The sequence below is a fragment of the Varanus komodoensis genome, unplaced genomic scaffold (genome assembly GCF_004798865.1).
Source record: "Varanus komodoensis strain SLA01 unplaced genomic scaffold, ASM479886v1 scaffold1, whole genome shotgun sequence".
Classification (NCBI taxonomy): domain Eukaryota; kingdom Metazoa; phylum Chordata; class Lepidosauria; order Squamata; family Varanidae; genus Varanus; species Varanus komodoensis.
Window position 1 is genome coordinate 75,530,848 of NW_025335268.1, and position 14,449 is coordinate 75,545,296.

Consider the following 14,449-nt stretch of genomic DNA (forward strand, 5'->3'; position numbering starts at 1 on the left):
CAGCACAGCAGGGCGCCGAAGGGCATGCTCCTGGTGGGGAGCCAGGTGCCCCCGTGTGAGGCGGCGCTGGCAGTGGGACCCTGGCAGGGCTGCTGGGCCCCAGGGCGGCTTCCTCTGGTTTGGGCAGAGAGCTGGTTGCACGGGGCTCTCTGCAGGAGGCTGGGAGCCGCAGAGGACACCCCCCGCACTTCAGAAGAGCCTGCACGCAGCACTGATGGGGCAGCCCTCACCCGTTAAAGGCAGCACCCTCCGATGCTTTTAAAGTACTTTAAATTGTGCGTGCGTGTGTTCAAAATCCGAACAAATCATTACAGAGCACCAGACAAGATGTCGCTGGATAAGCCAGTCTTCGTCGACCCGGCGCCCTCCGGGAATTTTGGGCTTCAGGCAGAAGCCATAGCTGGCATGGTCAGCGGCTGCGCAGTGGTGGCGGTCGTGGTCCCGAGTCGTGGAGGACACCGGTGGGGGGTGGCCGGGACTGTGTGCCAGGCCAGGGGCCCGGCGGAAGCCAGCGTGGGCCGCACGAGAGGAGGGGCAGCTGGGATGAGAAGCCGTGCGGCCCGGCAGCCGAGCAGGCCGACGTGCCACTTCTGTGCCTGGCAGCCCCTCCGGGCGAGGCTGGGAAGGGCACCCCGGAGAGCGGAGCTGACTCTGGTGCAGGGGGTGGTGAGCCGCCTCCCCAGGCTCAGGGCGCTTCCCGCGCTCCGTGTGGTTCCGTGCGCAGGCGGCTGGTGGGAGCGCCGGTGCGGGGCAGCAACCGGCCTCTCCCTCCGCCCCGAAGTGGCCCCTGCGCCTCCCGCCCACTCCTGTGCCCTTTGCACACGGGCCGGCGGAAGCGCCACACGCCGCCTTCCCACAGCGGCCTTTCTGGCACGGTCGCCTCCCGCCTCAGCGGATGCCCCGGTAATGCACACGGGGCAAACGGGTGCCCCTTCGGGTGGGAGTGGGTGGGGCCTGAGCTGGCCGAGGGTGGGCTCCTGGGGGGCCACCGCACGTTCCGCTCGCTGCAGCCCATGGGAACCATGGCCAGCGCATGGCGGCTGCGAGAAAGGCCGGCTCTGCACGGGCGGGAGCAGCAGGGAAAGCCGTGCTCTGAGCCACACTCGGTGTGCCACGCTCGGGATTTGGGGGCGGTCCTGGTCCCCTTCCCAGAAAGCGGACATGGCTGAGTGGGAAGGGTGCGGAAAAGGGCAAGGGGGCTGGAGTGGCAGCCGCCAGGGTGGCTCGGCACGGGAACGAGGCCAGCATGCCAGACGCGGCAGCGCTCTGCAGAATTGCGCCTGGTGCGGAGAAGGTGCCAAGGGGGGCTTTTCCACCCCCTCCCGCAATCCCGGAAGCAAAGGGTCACCCCATGAAGCCGGTTGGTGGGAGATTCAGGACCGGGCAAAGGAAGGGCTTCTCCGCACCCCGCAGAGCTGAGCTGCGGGAATTTGCTTCTCTGAGGCATCGTGGCAGGCAGCAGTTTGGCGGGCTTTAGATGGAACGAGACAAATTCGCGAGGAGGAGGCACTCGGGGGCTCCTGGTCCTGAAGGCCGTGTGCTGCCTCCAGCCCCAGTTGCCGGGGAACATGGATGGGAGAGTGGGCCTGCACTCGCCTCCTGTTTGGGGATTTCCTGTGGCATCTGGCTGGCGATGGTGTGACCAAAATGCTAGAGCGGACGGCCCGTGCTCTGACCCCGCACAGCACGCTGCTCTTCTCCTCTTGTATTCAGAGCTGTCTGAGACCAGCGCCATTCTGGACCCGACCAGCAACGTGTGAACGGGACCTCGGGGTGCTGGTTGACGGCAGGCTGAGCTTGAGCCAGCCGTGTGACGGTGGTTAAGAAGGCAAACGCCGCCCTTGGATGTGCGGCCAGAAGCGTGGCTTCCACATCTGGGGAGGCGCTGATCCCACTCTACACGACTGGTGCAGCCACAACTGGGGCGCTGCGTGCAGTTCTGGGCCCCGCGTCATAGGGAGACAGAGTTCACTCTGCATCGGTCCAGCGCAGGGGCGCCAGGATGGTGGCTGGTTTGGGAGGGAGGGCAGATGAGGCGAGACGGAGGGAACTGGGTCTTCTCAGCCTGGAGAAGAGGAGACTCCGGGGGGATCTTTGAGCGTCTTCTAGGTGTGCGAGGGCATGCCATGTGCAGGAGCACCAGGAGCTGGTCTTCCTTGCTTGAGGGCAGGACCCGTTCCAGTGGGACAAAGCTCGAGGAACCAGGCTTCAGGCTGGATGCCAGGAAGTACTTCCTGAGGGTCAGGACCCCGAGGATACGGAATGGGCTTCCAAGGGAGGTGGTGGGGGCCCCATCCGCGAGGCATTCAAGGAAAGATTGGACAGCCACATGTTGGGGTTTACATGAGCGGAGCCGGCTGGAGCTGGAGGTCAGACTAGATGGCCTGGAGACCCCTTCCGAGGTTTCTAAGGGTGGCCCTAAGCCCCACTTCTGAACAGGAAGCCTCCTGATGATGTGACTCAGGCATTGGGCGTGCTGACAGTTGGGACTTTGGGGCCCACTTCGGGGAGATGCTGCTATTGGGAGGGCCGGCTGGCGGCCGGCGACTCGCAGGGCATCCTTGGAGCCTCCCCTTCCGTTTGCTCATGTGCACCGTGCACTGCCGGCACACAGAAACCACGCGGGCGCTGACGGGCTCGACTCTGGCGAAGGGCCCCTGAAAGCCCGTGCCCGGCACAAGTGCGGTGGACGCAGCGTGGCTTGTCGAGTGTTCCTGGCTCAGACAGGGCTCCATCCGGTGTCGAGTCGCCTCTAGAGGTGCCATGGAATCGGAGGGCCCCGGAAAGCGCTTGTGCCTGGCTTGCGGTGCCGAGGGCCAGCCTTCGAGTGCGTCCTCTATCTGGCAGTGGCTAGACGCTTGCTCCCTCTTCGGCCATGGAGCCTCCGTTCAACGACCCCCCTTGGTAGAGTGAATGCTTGACGGAAAGCCTCTTGCCATCGAAGGGCACGGCCCTCCTCTGCTGTGCGGAGGTTCCCCAGAGTTGTGGCCTGCGCTGCGTGGGGGGCCTTCTCCTCCTGCCTGCTCCTGGCAAAGAAAAGAGCCGTACCTGCGCTCTCCATGGGACTGGCATTTTATAGCTCGCCGTTTTTGCCAAAAGTGAAAAATCTCACGTGCTTTTAACAAGCCCCTTCTTATCCAAACTATATTCATGGGCTGTTTGTATAATGACTCGTTTGTATAACGACTCTGGGGCGCTCCGTGGACGCAGCATTGGGCTGCACGGCCAGACGTTTCCCAAGTGGCGCGGCGGAGCTTCCTCGTGCAGAAGCCACGCCGGTCCCTCCTCGGCAGGGCTTGCACCACACGCCGGCCGGCTCGGCCTTGCAATGCGGCCGCCACCTGCCTGGGACCCCCGGGGCCACGTGTCTGGCTCGGAGGGTCCCCGCTGCCTGCACCCCGTATCACAATTATCCTATACACAGAATCCGCTGGTTAAGCAAAGAAACGCTTCTGCCTCAATTGTCGAACTGCTCTGCCTGATTTCTGGAAGCATCCGTATCTTTATTAGACCTAACTGCATCGTGCCTTTTCTTCCTTTGGTTTATATCATCCCTCTGCTCTCAGTCTTATTTATTTATTTAAAATATTCCGACCCCGTCCTACATGAAAATCGTCCCAGAACAGCTTGCAAGAATTAGAACCGTAAAGAGACAAAGCAATAAATAACAACAAATAACAACGCCCACAAGACCAACAGCAATCTCCGCCCCACAACCACAGCCCCGTTAGGTGGGTTGGGCTGGGCGCCAGTCGCCCGCCGGCCGCAGGGCTGAGCGGGGCCCCGGCCCCACGCGCTTGGCCCCGCACCGCACCTAGCGCTCCACGGACCGTGCCGGATCGTCCCTCCCCTTGCCCACGCGCCCCCCCCCACCTCCGCTGTTTTTGCGTGGCGCCAGTCTGCAGGAGAACCCTGCGAAATCCGCCGGCTGCTTTATGCCACTTTCATTGAACCTGGGAAATGCCGAGAGGCTGTCTTGGCTTTGGGTTCTTTTGCTTTGTGACTATAATGGATCAGTGTGACTGCAGACATTCATTTATATATTATTTATGTGTTTAATGCATTTATATACTGCCCAATAGCCGAGGTGCTCTTGGAAAACGTTTTACAAACAGATCAATTCACCTTAAAGGTCTTTTTATTATTTTTACTAAGACTTTTCATTGCAGAAGTATGAATTATTCTGTGGCTTTATGGATTGTGTCAGCTGCCCAGAGAGCAGAGATAAAGCTCATCTCCAGAATCTATCTCTTGCCAATTCGCACTCCACAGGCGAAGTGGCGGTGCTGAGGCACCGTTCCTGGTTGTGCCGGATGCGCAAAAGCCTGGTGCGGCGCTGGCCCTTCTCGTCCTCAGGCAAGGAGGACTAGAAGCTTCCCTTTAGGGCCAAGCCACACACTTTGGCTAGAAGATCTGCCACACTCACCACTAACTTGCCACTGGCCGCCGTGGAGGGCAACGTTCCCACGTGTGCTTAGACACTCAGCGTGCCCCAGCCGCTATCAATTAACAGTTTCCACCCCGATCCAGTGAGCTGCACAATCGGCTTGCAGATGCCCACTGCTTTACCTTCTCTCCGGCCTCCTCTGCATGTTTTGCAATAGGTGGATCTCTGGCACCTGTGGCAGCGCAACTGCTGGCTAGGTGCGTCTTCGGTTCCCCTGCCTCCCCTCCCGGTGCATCTTACAGCTTTCCCATCTAACAGTCACGTTGCCTCTTTGGCTGCTTTCTGGAACTTTCGTTTTCCTTCCTTAGAATCAAAGAACGGCAGAGTTAAAAGGGGACAGAGGGCCCTCGGGTCCCCCCCCCCCCCCGCTCAGTGCAGGACTCCAAGGTAAACCGTCCCTCTCAGGTGGCCACCCAGCTGCACCTTGAATGCCCCCCGTGTGGAGAGTCCCTCCTCCCCAGGTCACGGGTACCATTGCCACCCTGCACCAACAGATTTACCTGATGCCCAGCCGGAATGTGGCTTCCTGTCCCTCGAACCTGTTATTCTGCGTCCTGCACTCTGGGTGATCAAGGGGAGAGCCTGGCCTTCCTCTTTGTGACGGCCCTTCAAGGACTTGGCGGGCGCTCCCTCAGTCTTCTCTTCTCGAGGCTCGATATCCCCAGTTCTTTCTAATTCTCCCCGCAGCACTTTCTTTCCTGCCCCCGGATCATCCTCGTTGCCTCCTCTGAACACTTTCCAGCATGTTAGCTTCTTTCTTCAACTGTGGTGCCCAGAACTGGACCCAGGACTCCAGATGAGGCTGGTCAGTGCTGAGGAAAGGGGAGCGAGGACTTCACCTGATTTGGACGTGATACTTGTATCAGCGCAACCTAACGTGGCATCTGCCCTTTTTGGGCCGTGTCACATCGTTGACTCACGTTCAGCTTGTGATCCGCGGCAGTTCCATGATTCTTCTCACTTGCAGGGTTGTTGAGCCAAGTACCCTCCATCTTGTAGCAATACCTGTCGATTCTTTTTCCCCAGGTGCAGAACTTGGCATTTGTCCCCCCCCCCCAATGTCATTCCCCCCTGAATGTCATTCAGCCCAGCGCTCCAACCTGTCAAGGTCACCTTGAATCTTCTTTCCGTCTCCCAGGGTGGTAGCGATCCCACCCAGTTTTGTGTCATCTGCCGATCGCGCCCCGCACTCCCTCATCCAAAGCATGGATACAGATGCTGAGGAGCACCAGGCCCGGGACGGACCCTGTGGCGCCCCACAAGTGGCCTCCCCCCAGTCTGAGGAGGTGCCTCTGAGGAGCACTCCTTGGGTCTGATTCTGCAGCCAGCGGTGGATCCACCCGATCCTTGTTCCATCCAGCCCACTCTGAGCTAGGTTGCTCATCGGGGCATCACCAGGATCGCTTTCCCAGCTTACCATCCAGTTGGCCTCATTTTGCTGGGGTTTCTCGGCTCAAAGGAAGGCTGCTCTTTTTCCAGCACCTCGCTCCTCTAGTCGCACCACCATCTTCTTGAGTCCTTCCGCATCGTTTCCGTGTAGGCACTGTATATTCACATGGCCTCCTCTGAGTTGATGCATCTAGTTGTGTAGGCCTGGCTGGGGAAAATGGGAGGTGTAGTCCCACACCTCTGCAGAGGTTGGATTGAGAGGAGCAGTTGCTTCCTTCAGCAGAGTCTTTCATTTGGGGAGGCCTCCCTTCGCAGGCGCCACGCCGATCCTTCTGTGGAGCACGTCCAGCCATGTCTGGGGGAGCAGGGGACCTGGGAGTCTGTCCCTGGCTGGGTCCCCTGCATTGTCGCAGTCATGGGTGCAGCTGCCAGAATACCCTGGTGCAAGGCCTGGAGGAGGCCTCTGGGGTCCCGCAGGGCAGCTGCTCGAGGCAGGACTGCCCCGGGACTCTGGCCAGGCATTGTGCCAGCGTGTCCTTGGCGAGCTGTGGCAGGGTGGATGCGTGGCGTGGCTGGCCTGCCTGCCTGCCTGCCTGAACTGCCACGTCCGTCGGCATGCAGCGCTGCAGCATGGCGCCTCGGGCACAAACAGGCGGACTGTTCTCCCGTGGGTGCGGCACGGCGGAGAGCTGCAGCCGCCCGAGGTCAGCGGCTGGGCGAAGGACGGCCCCGAGGCTTCTGGCCCGCAGCAGGAGCCGTTCGTGCAGCACCCAGGCCTGTGCGTGCTCACCTGTGCCGGCACCTGCTTCCTCGACCTGAACCGCAGCCTTCTCTCTCTCTCTCTTTCCTTCAGCGGAGACTCCGATCGAGGAGTTCACCCCGACTCCAGCCTTCCCAGCGCTCCAGTACCTGGAATCCGTGGATGTGGAGGGCGTGGCCTGGCGCGCAGGGCTGCGCACAGGAGACTTCCTGATCGAGGTGAGTCCCAGAGCCCGGTGCCGGCGAGGAGGAGGACTCGGCCGAGGCATCTGCTGCTGCTGCTGCTGCGGGATGGGGGCGGGGTGCCTCGCCCGGAGAGGACGGGCCGATCGAACCCTGGGGCGCAGAGGCCCTTTTCCGCAGCCCGCTGGACCTCTGGGGTCTTGGGACCCACCCAGGGCTGGTGGCAGTGCCCCTCCGTGGGCTGCCACGGTCCTCCCGCGGCCAAGCCCCTGGCTCGCTCCATCCCCTGCTTCTCGTCTCTTGCCGCTATCCCCTTTTCCCCTCCAATGGTGCCGCCTTTCTGGGACGTGCCCACAGCAGAAGCCCCTGCGTGACCGTGTCGGACTTCGGGTACAAAGGTTTCTGCTTAAAAAGGAGGAGAAGACACTGAAGGGCAAACCCTGCGGTCTGTGGCAGGATAGCTTGCGGTGTGGAAGCTTAGGGCGTGGCGAGCCTGTTGCGTTTTCGGAGGTGGCAGAACTCTGTCTTGCTCACAAGGCAAACCAGCTGTTGAAAACCAGCTGCTCTGCTTATTGCCATTTTAAAAGAAAATTTGGTCACTAGAGTTAAACGGCTCTGGGGCCTCTTGTTGCCCATTTGTGCATTTCTATAAAAGATGTGTATAAATATTTAACAGGAACGTAATTGGCATTATTTCTGGAAGACAAGCTGAATCCTGGAATGGTAGAGTGGGAAGGGGCCGGTGAAACCCGTTTCGGGGTTGCAGGAAGGGCTGGGCGCTTCCAGCGGCAGCTTTGCAGCGCTCTGCTGTTCTGGGCGTCCCCCAAGAGGCCCGTCTCCGGCCACTGGTGGGAGGAGGGCTGCTCACCCCAGAAATGGTGGCGCTCGCTGGGTCCTCTGGCACTCCGTCAGCAAACCGTGGGCCACTGGCAGCTGGACAAACATACGTTCTTTATTAATGCATTGCATGCTGCCCTGAAAGCCTGGGTCGCTGGCGGGTGGGACTCAAGTTGAGGACAGTAGTACCTGAAGCTCCTGTGCCTGCCCCACCTGCGCAGCGTTTTCTTCAGCGCTTTCCCAGGCTGCAGAAGGGGAAGGGGCTGGCTCCCCATGCTTTGTGGGGCTCCTTTTCCAAGGGCTCGCCATGGTCTCCTTGCAGTCCTGAAACAAATGCCGAAATGCGCACAAACCGAGTGGCTGGGAGTCGCCCGAGAGGAAAGTGGCACCAATTGAACTTCTGGGGATTAAACGGAGGGAAATGGGAACGGGCAGAAGGAGCCGCGAAGCCGTGGGAGAGGCGTTCCCGGCAGCCGGGCACCAGCCGCCTCTTCCGCCTGTGACCCACCCAGTTTCTAGACGCCTTTCGAAGTTGAAGCAGGCTGGAATTGGCCGGGCAGGACTGTCAGAAATGCCGTTGTGAAAGGCCAGCCAAAACAAAGAAAGCGCCACGGCACTCCAAGTGTTCTGGAATGTGATAGTTAATTTTACGCGAGTGGGTGCTGAGTGAGTGATGGTCGCTCCAGAGGCCGCGTGGCGTCCCCGGAGGGCGGGCAGCGAGGCGGGGAGATGGGGAAGAGCAGTGGGGTTCTGCTGTTGCCGCTAACCGGCTTGCTGGCCAGTTTACACGATCCATTATGAGGTCGCTCTCCTGAGCTCAGACCACACTGCAGCCCATCAAGTTCAATTGAAGTAATTTTGATGGTTGGAATGTGTTTAGAATGGGCAGAAATGGTGAGCTCAGAAGAAAAAGCTTCTTACAGAAGGGTTTTTCAAATTCGCATTATTTTGAATGGAACTTTAGCCCTATATTAGGGTTAGGCATGTGCACTGGGGTACGGTCAGAGTTAGAAAAACGAGGTGTCCTGGGATGATTTTGATGGTTGGAGCGTGTTTAGAATGGGCAGAAATGATGAGCTGTGCAGAGAAAGCTACTCAAGGAAGGCTTTTTTTCAAGATCACCCCATTTTCAATGGAACTTTAGCCCTCTATTAGGGTTAGGGGTGTGCACCAGGGTAGGGTTAGGGTTAGAAAAAGCAGGTGTCCTGGCAAGATTTTGATTGTTGGAATGTGTTTAGAATTGGCACAAATGGTGAGCTGTGCAGAAAAATCTACTTAAGGAAGCGTTTTTCAAATTCTCATCATTTTGAATGGAACTTTACCAGTATATTAGGGTTAGGGTGGTGCACCAGGGTAGGGTTAGGGTTAGAAAAACGAGGTGTCCTGGGATGATTTTGATGGTTGGAGGGTGTTTAGAATGGGCAGAAATGATGAGCTGTTCAGAAAAAACTACTCTAGGACTACTTTTTCAAAAACGCCCTCTTTTCAATGGAACTTTACCCCTATATTAGGGGTAAGGGTGCACACCAGGGTAGGGTTAGGGTTAGAAAAATGGGGTGTCCTCGCAAGATTTTGATGGTTGGGATGTGTTTAGAATGGGCAGAAAAAGCCATTCAAGGAAGCCTTTTCAAAATCGCCCTCTTTCCAGTGGTACTTTTGCCCTCCGTTAGGGTTAGGGGTGTGCGCCAGCGTAGGGCTTGGGCTGTGTTGTTGAACCCGTGGCATGCGTGCCACAGTGGGCCCTGAGAGCCCCCTTTGTTTTCATGCACGCCCAGTCGCCCCAGCCTCACCCCAGCAGCCGAGCATCGTACAAGAGTGCTCACGGGGGCCGCGCGCATGCTCGGAAAGGGGTAGTGGCTGCAGGGGATCACGTCACGCGGCACGACTCGTCAGCCACGACTCGTCTGAGCCTTCACACGGCTGGTCAGTGCGCTGACAAGGATATACGCACACTTGCTTGGCCTGGCTGTGAGGAGTTTTTTCTAAACTAAAACCTCAGTCTTCAGGTTGTATTGTCGTGCTGGCTCCTTGCGATATGTAAGTGGGTTTTGGGTTGCAGTGTGGGCACTGGTCTCTGAAAGGCTCGCTGCCACTGCCCCAGAACGAGCCCCAGGGCAGGCCTGGGGGTGGCCTGGTGCCCTGTGGAAGGCCGCCTGTCTTACTTTGGGTGCCACCACAGCCCAGCACGGCTTGCTGCCCATGATAAGGGGTCGCATCCCCCAGCCAGGTTTTTATTGCAATTTATACTATTAGAGTAATCACACACATAATACAAATAAGGATTAATGTATTTCTTATTAAAATTGAAGTGCATTGTTTTATCCTTATTACATGCATTTGGAAACAGAGCGATTCAAATTGCAAGCATGACAGTGCCCAGAAAGGAAAGGGGGTGCCATGAACAAAAAGACGGAAGAGGAACATTTCATAAAAGATGTCTGTCCGCAATTATAATTCTCTCTGGAACTAAGAAAGAAAGGGGGGGCGGTTTCAATGCTTCTGCCTCAAACGTATTGATCAGTATAAGCCACATCCACGCCCTCCAGGCAGAAGTGGCAACGTAGGAGAGAAGATCTGATGCAGAGTGGGGACAGAGAGGCGGTGGGTATTCACCCCCCCCCCCACCAGCTGGAAGTTCCTTAGCCATCGTAAGGCCCTTCACGTCCATTTTTGCTGTCCGTCTGCCAATCCCGGCATCCCGTGGTGCACCATGAACACCTGCGATTGCCGCAGATGACGCAGGAAGCGGGACCTGCAGCCAGACGGAAGGCCATGCGGGCACCTGGCACCTCAAGGCGCTGGCCGTGCTGCATCGTCAGCACCTGGTGGCGTGAGCCACCGTGGTGTCCGGCATACGGGAAACACGGTTTTGTTAAATCGGCCTCAATTTAAGTCTGCAGAGCACAAAGGCGACTTCCCTTGATGAGACCGTGTGGAATGTTCTGATGCCTTCTTCCGCTTCTCTACCATTCTGAGCGTCCCATTTATTACATTTAAATGGCATTTCTAAAGCACTACTGTAAGCATGGCTTCCTGGAAAGAACGCATTCAGTCCCCGGTAGCACAGGCGGCAGAGCACTCCTGGGGTTGCCACGCGCCGTGCTGTCGTCTCCCGTGGCGGCTGCCCCGCGCGTGACGGCCTTCCAAGGGCCCTCTGCACGCAGCCCCGCTCTGCTCCGTGCTGGGCCTGCCTTTACGCGTTCGGGCCGCCTCACACGTCGCCGAAGACTCCCAGCCGGGCTGAGGGTGCGCGGCAAGCGCCGTCGTGGCCGCTGTGTTGAGCGTGCGGGACCCGCGCTTCGATCCTCTGAGCTGGTGCGGAGTGGAGCTTCTGCTGGCAGCCAGGTCCCCTGTGTAGCAGGCCCCCTCCGGCCGCCGCAAGCCAGGACCGGACTCCCCCAGAGCTGGATTGCTGGCTCGGGCGCAGCCGGGGCGGCCTTGCCTGCCAGGGCACTGCCGGGGGAGCCATCTGCCCTTGGTGCGCCGTGCAAGGCCCGGCCCGGCCCGGCCCCCGAGGCGCTTCTTGCAGGGAAGGCACCTGCTGGCGCTGGGGGGGCAAGCGCTCCTGGCGTGAAGCACTGACCAGAGCCCCACGCCAGCAGCTGCGCACCGTCGAGCCCTTGCCGAAGCCAAGCGGCGCCATGCCGAGTTGCCCGTGCACCTCGCTGCGGGAAGCAGCCGACGGTGGGCGAGTGATGTGGCGCGTGGATTGGCTGCTCGGTGCAGTGTGCCGCAGATTTTGAGAACGTCGGGAAAGCTGCGCAGCTGCAGCAAAAAGTTGATAAGGCCGGTACTGTCTTGGCATCTTATTTTCAGCTCCATTCCCAATGATGCCGAGCATGGAGCTTGCCTTCTTCACATCGACCGCGCACCAAGCTGGCACATCCACCCAGCTCTCCGCCACCCCACAGGCTCCCTCCTGCTCAGCCACTGCTCGCGTGGGCCCCATCCGCCACACCTGCCGTCGTGGGCTTTTGCCCCCACCTGCCCCCCTCTGCACTCACCTGCCCTGAACTTCGTTTGCCTCTTGATGCCCGTTCTTCCACCTCAGAGGGATCCCTTCGGGGCTGCTCCCAGCTCCTTCTGGCTTCTCCAGTTTGGGGTCCTCAGCGAACTTGGCCACTTCACTGCCTGCTCCTGATTCCAGATCGTTTATGGATAGGTTGAAAGGCCCTGGTCCCAGTGCAGAGCCCGGTGGGACTCGGCGGGCGGCGTCTCTCTGCTGGGAGAAGTTGCCATTCATTCCACCCGCCCGTCGCCTCTTCTGTAACCAGTCAGTGCTCCAGACGTGGACTCCCGCTCCATTTTAGTTCACGTTGCTTAGTTTGCTCAGGAGTCTCTGGCGAGAGGCTTTGTCAGAAACCCTTTGGAAGGCCAAGTAAACAGTGTCAGCCGGATTGGCCTTTGCTGTGTGCGCACTGACACTCTCAAAGGACTCCAGCAGGTTAGTGAGACGAGACTTGCCCTTGCGGAAGCCCAGTTGACTCTTGCTCAGCAGGCCTGACCCTCCATGTGCCCTCGATTCTGCCTTTAATGAGCCTTTCCAGCATTTACCCAGAACGGATGTTAAGATAACTGGACTGTAATTCCCCAGATCCCCGCTGGATCCCTTTGCAAAAATTGGCGTCACAGTGCCCACTCTCCAATCCTGGGATGCAGTGGCTGGTTTTAGGGACAGAATAAATATTTCGGTAAGAAGGACAGCAGTTCCATGCTTCCATGACTGCCGTTTGGGCTGCGTGACTTAGTGACTTTCGGCTTGTCGATAAAATTGAAAATTCTGTCTTCTGTCACTGCTCTCTGCCCTCCAACTTCCTTCCACAATACATAGGCTCTGACGTGTATTATTCATGTATTAAAAATTTTTGTATACCATTCAATCAGCCATAGGCTCTTTGGTGTGCAACACAGAGACCTGCCCAAAGAGCGCCCCTGGAAGGGAATCCAGCCCTGGATTCATGCGATGCTGCCTCCTGCAGCCGGGATAAAGGAGGCGCAGCGTGTGGCCGCTGTCCTCTGCGTGCACACACCTCTTCCCGGTCCGTCTCCATGGACAGTCCAGTGCAGGAGTGTTGAGAGGGAAGGACCGAGGCGAAAGCCACGCCGGAGCCGGCTGCTCAGGTCATTAAGCGGAGCCGGCCAGCGAGTCTGAGTGTGGCGGGGTCTCTGGCGGCATCCCTTGCCGCGGACTCCCGAGCAGACCTCGCCGGGGGGGCGGGGGGCTCTTTCGGCTGCTGGTTGGTTCAAGGATCCAAGGATCCAAGGCAGGGAGCGAGGATAGATGGGAAATTCTCCCAGTGCTTCCCTGCCTACAAACTGGGCTTTGGGGTGGGCACTGAAGCGGCTGAGGCGCCGAAGACACCGAAGCGCCTGGGGCTGTTGAAGCCAGAAGGGGCTGGGGGGCTCCGAGGAGGGGCTCTTTGGGCCCACAGAGTGGGCGTTGAGGGGCAAGTGCAGGCCAGCGTGGGCAGAGCAGGGGGGGTGCTGGTGGGATCTGAGCAAGCAGCGGCTGAGCAAGGGGGGGGGGGGGGGGGGGGCAGCGCCACAAACACGCCGACCCACCACAGGGCTGCCGTGAAGAAGGCCAGCCCCCCAGGCGTAATCGGGAGGGGCCAGTGCTCCACTCGGGTCCTGCAAGGCTGTGATGCGACCGCGCTTCAAAGGCCGTGCGCAGCTCTGGTCACCAGATGCGAAAGGGAGTGCCTAGAGCTGGGAAAGTGCAGAGGAGGCAGCGGAGTGGTCGCGCGGGACAGAGCCCGTGGCAGCCAGGGCTGCTCGCTGGGGCAAGAGGCGAGGCGCGGGGGCACGACGGGGCGCGAATTACGCCTGGTGTGGGGACGTGGAGCAGGGGGTGCAGAGCTCGAGCCCCGGAAGCTTGTGGCTGCGGGATCCGGCCTGCCCCGGGCCGGCCTTTCCTCTCGGCGCGTGTCAAACCACGGCATGCGCTGCCTGGGAGCGGTGAGGCCGCCCACTGGGGGGATTTCAGGGGCGCTGGCGAGTCCACGGAGGAGGCGGCGATCCGGAGCTCGTAGCCCCGAGGGCCCCGGGCCGCCTCCCGTGTCAGAGGCGGGGTGCCTGCGTGCGCCAGCTGCTGGGGCACATGGGCAGGAGGGCACCGCTGCACGCTGCTCCTTCCCGCGAGTTTCCGGAGGGCAGCCGGCCAGCTGGCTGCCGTACGCAGAGGGCGCTGAGCCAGTGGAAGCCCCCCTTGGCTAGAAAGACCCCGAAGTCACAAAACAAATGGCTGGGAGGGCTGTGGAGCCCCCGGGGCCATTGCCACCCAGCCGCCTGCCGGTCCAGAGATCAGCCGGCGCAAGGCGCACGGGAGGCCGAGGGCGCCCAGGGCTGCTGGCCCGAGGGGCTGCGTCTGGGGTGGCTGGGAGCAGGCCCCCCCCCGCCCCGTTTCCCTCGAAGGCCGTTGCAGAACCGGCCAGCTTCTCTCCCTGGAATGGGTTGGGTGGCCTGTGGGTGTGTGGGGGGCGGGATTGGAGCTCCCCCCCGCCCTCCCTGCCTTGAGCCAGGCATGAATCAGCGTGGCAAGGAGTGGTTCTGCCTCCTGGCCGTGGCCACTGCAGCCTCGGCACCGTTCAGCAGGTGCGCGGCAGGCCTCCGGGCCGTGCCCCAGCCCTCCAGGCCGCCTCTGAGGCCTCCGCAGGCGCCCCACAGGATCCTTGGCCTGGTCAAGCATCTGGATCTGTTGTGGGAAGCAAAGATCCCCGCGGGCCCCGAGAGCCACCAGAGACGCACCTGGCACATGACCCCCCGCTTGGCTGTTTTATGATTCCGTGATTCTGAGGCTCGCTGCCCTCGATGGCTCTGCTGCGGCCCAGCAGG

At 59.9% G+C, this 14,449-nt stretch overlaps 1 protein-coding gene across 1 annotated transcript in view; it reads left to right on the forward strand.

The window, feature by feature from the left end:
- The first annotated feature begins 327 nt into the window (after nucleotides 1-327).
- Nucleotides 328-14,449, forward strand: part of LOC123023738 (SH3 and multiple ankyrin repeat domains protein 3-like) — a 60,664-nt gene continuing 46,542 nt past the window's right edge. Inside the window, exons 1-5 of the mRNA XM_044430701.1 lie at nucleotides 328-461; nucleotides 725-903; nucleotides 4,273-4,356; nucleotides 6,458-6,610; nucleotides 6,690-6,814. Coding sequence (XP_044286636.1) covers nucleotides 328-461; nucleotides 725-903; nucleotides 4,273-4,356; nucleotides 6,458-6,610; nucleotides 6,690-6,814 — 675 coding nt within the window. The remainder of the gene's footprint in view (nucleotides 462-724; nucleotides 904-4,272; nucleotides 4,357-6,457; nucleotides 6,611-6,689; nucleotides 6,815-14,449) is intronic.